This window comes from Momordica charantia, assembly GCF_013281855.1.
Source record: "Momordica charantia cultivar OHB3-1 chromosome 8 unlocalized genomic scaffold, Mcharantia_2.0 BLBB01000008.1, whole genome shotgun sequence".
Taxonomy (NCBI): Eukaryota; Viridiplantae; Streptophyta; class Magnoliopsida; order Cucurbitales; family Cucurbitaceae; genus Momordica; species Momordica charantia.
In genome coordinates, this window is record NW_028275166.1 from 1,702,154 (window position 1) to 1,708,447 (window position 6,294).

The window sequence follows — 6,294 nt, forward strand, 5'->3', positions numbered from 1 at the left end:
GGAAAAAAAGGCTGAAGAATAATCATTCATGGCGACTCTGTAAAAGTGCACAATGCCCCCCCATCATTTTTGTTCTTTTTGTTTCATCAAAAGAAACGAACCCATAAAGAAAGAATTACACATTTAATCATTTCTTCAATTTGGTACAGTCCACATGCAAAAAAAAAAAGCGCTGCATTTCAATAATCAATCAATTAAAAATTAATCAAAACAATATCGCTTCAACAATTTCAGATGGTAAAAAATCAAAATCAATCACAAGCCATTTCGATTTCCCATCTAGATTGCCACTTTTTGGAACAACGGTTCCTCGAGCATTTTCTTATTGGATCTCGCATCACATTCGATCGCCAATTTGGACATTTCAATTTCCGGCACAAACGCCGCCGCTCTCCGGTTGAATTCTACAAATTTGGGATTCTCCGCCACCCCAACCGACCTCGATTTGCTAAGTTTCGTCGCCGGAATTTTCACCGCAATTCCGCCGTGTTTCCTCCGGCCACCCAACGAAGAATAATAATTCCCGCCGACATTATTCGAAACTTGCCCCAATTTCATATCGCTCACCGAACCCGTTGATCTTGATCTGACCACTCGGTTATTGGATGAACCAATGGTCTTAATTGCATAATCTGCACTCGAAACATTGGATACCTTCCTGTTCCTCCGGCTTCCGATTCGAGAAACCCTCACCGGCTCATCATTACCGTCGGGTTCTTCCCGGTTCATGATCAACGGCTGAAGGTTCTCCACGTGGCGATCCCGCCTTCTCAAACTGTTCCATATCGGCGGCACGTTCACCTTTTTTCTAGCTAACTTCAGGCACTTCACCACCTCCGCCATATCCGGCCGCTTCTGTACGGTGGACCGGACACATTTGGCGGCCAGAACCGCCATACACCGGATCACATCCGGGTCAGCCGGAGACCCGATTCGCGGATCGCACAACCCATCGAAGTCGCGGTGCTTTATCATCGGAACCGCCCAATCGACGACGGACGGCGGGCTGTGACTGACGTCGATGGCATTCCGGCCACTGATGATCTCCAAAAGCAAAATCCCAAAGCTGAAGACGTCGCTCTTGGCGCTCAGGTCCCCCGGCGCGAGATACCCCGGGTCGAGATAACCCAACGTGCCAGCCGGGGGTGTGCACCTCACGCGCACGTCTTCCACGTGTCCTCTCAAGGCCAGCCCGAAGTCGCCAAGCCGCGCGTGGAAGTTACCGTCAATCAAGACGTTGGACGACTTAATATCCCGGTGAATAACCGGCGGGTTCGCCGCGTGAAGGGCTCGAACCGCCTTGGCAACCTGCAGCGCGAACCGGACCCGCCGGTTCCAAGTGGGCGGCCTGGACCGCGAGTGAAGGAGATCGTAGAGAGAGCCATTGGGCATGAACTCGACGACAATCAATTTCTCGTCCTTGGCATCGGCGCAAAAGCCGATGAGATTGACGATCCGACGGTTGTAGAGGCGCGAGAGAATCTCGATTTCGTTTTCGGCGGGAGTATTAGTGGCGAATTGGCAGGAATTAATGTCACATCGGTAATCATGGGCGTGGTGAAAATGGGAAGATGGGTGTGAAATTTTAGTCCGCTTGACGGCGGCTAGGAGTTTGCCGCAGTCGAGAACCGCCTTGTAGACGCTGCCGTGGCTGCCTTTGCCCAGGAAAGAGTCGGCGGAGAAGCCGTCGGTGGAGGAGACGAGATCGGAGTAGGGAAATTCCCTGATGTTGAGAGGCCTGTTTCTTTTATTGGGCCTCTTTTTGAGATCGGAGTGAAAGGGGTCGCAGCCGCAGATGGATATGGCAGAGTCTGCAGTACAGGCAGAAAAAAAATCCATTGAAAGGGAAGGGAGTGGGATTGTGTGCTATGAGAACTGGAAGATAGGGAGCAGAGAAATGAAGCGGGGATTTGAAATGGGGAAAAAAGAAGAAGAAAAGAAAGGGAAAGAGAAGTGGAAAAGGCAAAGGGAGTGTGATTGGGAAACGAGAAGAGAGAAAGCCATTAATCTCATCTCAACGGAAGGTGTGAAAAATGGAGATGGAGGCGAAGCTTTCAAACCAGCGGAAAGAGAGAGCAAAAAATATAAAAAAAAAATCCTCAAGTTTCAACTTTGAATTTCACCTTCTTCTTCGAATTTTTAAAAACTTATTAAAATATTTCATTGTAATCAATTTCTTGGGCATGCAAAAGCGTGCAACTTCAACTTTTTCTTCCTCATTTTTACTCTTTTTCTTTTTTCTTTTTTTTCCCCCGCGGAAGGACCCCATATCCACTCCCGGCCTCCGCACTCGAAAATGGCCACTGTGGCCTGTGGGGTCTTCATGTCCAAACTTTATTAACAAAAAATAAAAGAAAAAGAAAAAGGAACATTGAAAGGGGAAATTTAAATAATGAGAATAGATAGAATCATTGTTTAATGGGGAAAGAAGGTAATTGATTAATGATTCGATTAAGGGGTCTTTCTGCAATAGTTCATTAATCGATTTTAATTGCGTAAATTGGGTTCGCCTTTTATTTTTTCTTAATTGATTGACGCAATCAGTGAAATGTTGGGGACTGTATTAATTGCAACTTTGGAAGAAAGTTTGGTGGAGATAAGAACGTGGCATTCAATGTTTCCATGGAAAACACGTCGTCGTGGTACATTTTGCGGTGATACACAGATTTTTCTAAATAATAAATCGTAAAAAGAACAATTTTGGATAATAACAAAAGATATATATATATATATATTATATAACTTTTTGAATTCCTAAAATTTGCCGATTTTCTAAATTAGCTTTTAAAAAATATTTTCCAAATAGTTTGGATTTGCGATTCTATCTTACATTTTAGGTCCTTTCTGTCTTTTTATTTCTGTTTTTTTTATATAGTAAAAAGCACCCAATTAATGTGACAATTATGGGACTATACGGGAGAGGATTCTCATTAGATTTTTGCCTTTAATGCAGAGATTGTCAATTAATAAAATTTTACATAGTTTGGTTGAATTCAATTTTAACTAAATCATTTGAAATTCCAACCTCTTTTAATTCCTTAGAGAAGTACCTGAGTTTGAGAATCCAATCCATTATTTATTTATTTATTTTTGTTTCAATTATTTTAAAAATATAGAGGTGTCTTAACTAGTAAAATGAAGTCCTTAATCAAATCTAAATTAATTTTATTTGCTATGATTTGACTGGATCATTGATTTGATTTTGTCTTGTACTTAATTTGTAGATCATGATCCATAGGACATGGGAAAGGTTGGGAAATGGTCCACCTTTCGATCCCTTACCTCTTAATTGTGGCAAATTAGCTATTTTTCCGTTAATAGTGTCATTATTCTTCCTGTCATAATAATAAACTTTTCTAGGTTTGTACAACGAAATAAAGGATTTGAACTCACAACTACATGGATGGAAGTATGTGTCAATTGCCGCTAAATTAAACTCACTTTGACATTTACTTTTTTGAACTATTTTTATATAAATGTGCTAGTTTTTTTTTTATTAAGTTAAGTTTAATATTTTTATTTCAATAAATTGGAGGATAATGATTATTGAATATGAAACCTTACATATGAAAAATGTTAGGATGTAAATTAGTACATATTAGTGAATACTTAGCTCGAATTATCATATGCTTGTTTCATAATGTTTATGAAACTATAATTTTGACATGAATCTAGTCAAACCGCTTGTATGCTCCAATGTACCACATTGACCATGTCGATAATATATATGAAAGAAAGTTAAAATAAAAAAGCCATTTTAATTGAGGAATTAAAATTATTTTAAAAATTGGTTAATATAAAAGGTAAGAAAAATACTAATACAAGCCCCCAAATACATTTTGAATTTTTCCTTTTAAATTTGAAATATAATGTTTTTTTTTAGTATAATGAATGGAAATTTGAGTGGAAGTTGGGGTATTCTCAACTTTTGAGATTGTATCAATTTAGTATATATATTACAATATCTATAACATGTCTTTAAATTTTGAGAGTGTTGTGTTAGTTAAGTTTCTATATTCTAAAGGATTTTAGCCTTTTGATTTTGTGCCTAAGAAGAAGGATAGTGTGTAAGTGGAATTTGAACGTTGTTTTAGAAATAGTGGGATCCGTTTACTGACAATTCATTAATGTTGGCGACAAGTTGGTGGATTCCATTTGACCAAACACAGTTCCAACTTTCAACTTCATTTCCATTTTTTAATTCAATTTTGATTTTTTATTCTTTTGAGAAAAAACAAACCATTAACAATAAAATTAAAGGATTCATATATATACATTTGACTGGCTTTCTAGTTTTTTCTTGCTTTGAAAGCAAGAAATTTTCATTATATTTAGTTTAATAAGCTCAATTTTATATCTAGAATCAATATTCTATGTATTGCACTGGGAATGAAGTGGGATGTTACATTTTAAGTGTATGAAGTTTTATGATTATGTTGTTGGGTCATTTAATCTAGCGACGCAATAATCAATAACATCTAACAATTTCGTTGATTAGCAGTATGATATTATATTTTACATGAATCTGTTAGAGTTTTAATTGCATTACACATTTATTAGATCGTGCTATTCGATGAGCATAACATGAAGTGAATATCTACTAATGGAAAGTATGTTTCAATTCGAATATGTCATGTAAGTCCAATCATATTTTTCGTGAGATACCTAGCAGCAACATCACAGTGAATGGACCATTTAGAGTCGTTAATATGCAAAACTTCAGACACAAAAAAAAGTGCCTTTTCCAATAATTTTTACAAGAAACTGGAAAATTAACTAAGATTAGCCGTCAAGTTTTGTTAATCCAATCATATTAGTACTGGTTTTGTTTCTGTTTCTGTTTTATTTTTATCTTATTTTTTAATATTAATAAATTTATTTTATTTTATTTTAGTTTTTTAGTTTTTTTTTTTTTTTTTTTTTGTGCAGAGCAAACATGTGGGCAGAACTCCCAAGACTGAAACAACATTGTTGTATTGGGCTACCAGGCGGTTGGGTCTAGTGGGCTTTCCTACGGGCTCAGTTTCCAATTCCAATAAATGCAAAAAGGAAAAATATAAGTGAAGTTCAAGGGGTGGCTAAATTTGAACATTCATCTTAATAAATGGCTAAAAGATAGTCAATTCAAATTTCCATCTCCCTATATTATTATATTTAAAAGAGAACTAAAATTAGCTATCAACAAAAAAAAAAACTTATTTGTAATTAGGAAGAAAATCGTTATCAAATGAAACAATCTTAATGATTAAAAAAATCTAAATCCTAGACGTTCAATAGTAGCACTATAGATAATTTGAAATCATGTAAGTTAATTGAGAGTTTTATTAGTTAAGCAGTGAGGAAGAGACAATGATTATTTCTATGTAAGAAAGCAAAAGGAATAAAAAGGTTACGATGGGAATGGGATTATAAAAACCAGCTCATCTATGATAATAACCCTTGGGCCTTTTGTAATAATAATAAATAAATAAATAAATCATTGCTTCTCACAAAATCAATCAAATTCCCAACAACCCTTATGGCCTCCAATTTTGGCCAACCTATTAAGGCATGAGTTGTTCAAAGATTTTATGGCCGCTCAACCACTAGAGATTTCAACTTTTTAGTTTCTTTATTATTATTATTATTTTTTTTTTATAGTTAAAAGTGCATGACTATGTAGAATTTATTTTAGACGTGCAGAGGCTTTTAGAAAAACAAAAAGAGATTAATTATATAAATCAACCATTATTATAAGATTGAAATAGGGTAACAATGATTATCACATAATTAATTAGGAAATGAACCTAGCTATCCAAAATCATCTTCATTGTATAAATTCGACAACCGCCCTCTCTTAGTCTTTCTTGCCTAAGAGAGAAAATTAACTTACCTCAATGAGTCAAATTTTAGCCAGTAAAGAAAATATAACTTTTTAGAAACTGTATTTATTTTTAAAATTTAGTTCATCCTTGGCATGTGACAAAGATATTATTAGACGTTAAATTCTATAATTTTGTCATTTTTTTCAGAGTGGACATTAAAATAATTCTGAAAACATTTAAGTATGGGAAAACTGCAGTGTTTTAAAAAAACGCGTCAACTTAATTATATTCTCCAAATAAAAAAAAAAAAAAAAAAACTGGGAAAAAAAGACGGAGAGAATTTTGAATGCAGAGATGAGTTGCCATAGTAATCACAATGATCATCTTCAAGGAATCTCTTTGCCGTTCACTCAATCCAGAAGGTTCCAAAATTCCTGTCCCCAAAACCCACCTGGAATCTCCATTAATATATATTTCTAAATCTTCTTCT

The 6,294-nt window shown here is 35.8% G+C and overlaps 1 protein-coding gene across 1 annotated transcript; it reads right to left on the minus strand.

Annotated features, from left to right (window-relative positions):
• Positions 1–104: 104 nt before the first annotated feature.
• LOC148209376 (Protein kinase superfamily protein) lies at positions 105–2,143 on the minus strand. Its single transcript, XM_088127468.1, has one exon. The coding sequence runs from the start codon at positions 1,837–1,839 to the stop codon at positions 280–282; it is 1,560 nt and encodes a 519-aa protein (XP_087983594.1). The 5' UTR covers positions 1,840–2,143; the 3' UTR covers positions 105–279.
• Positions 2,144–6,294: the final 4,151 nt, after the last annotated feature.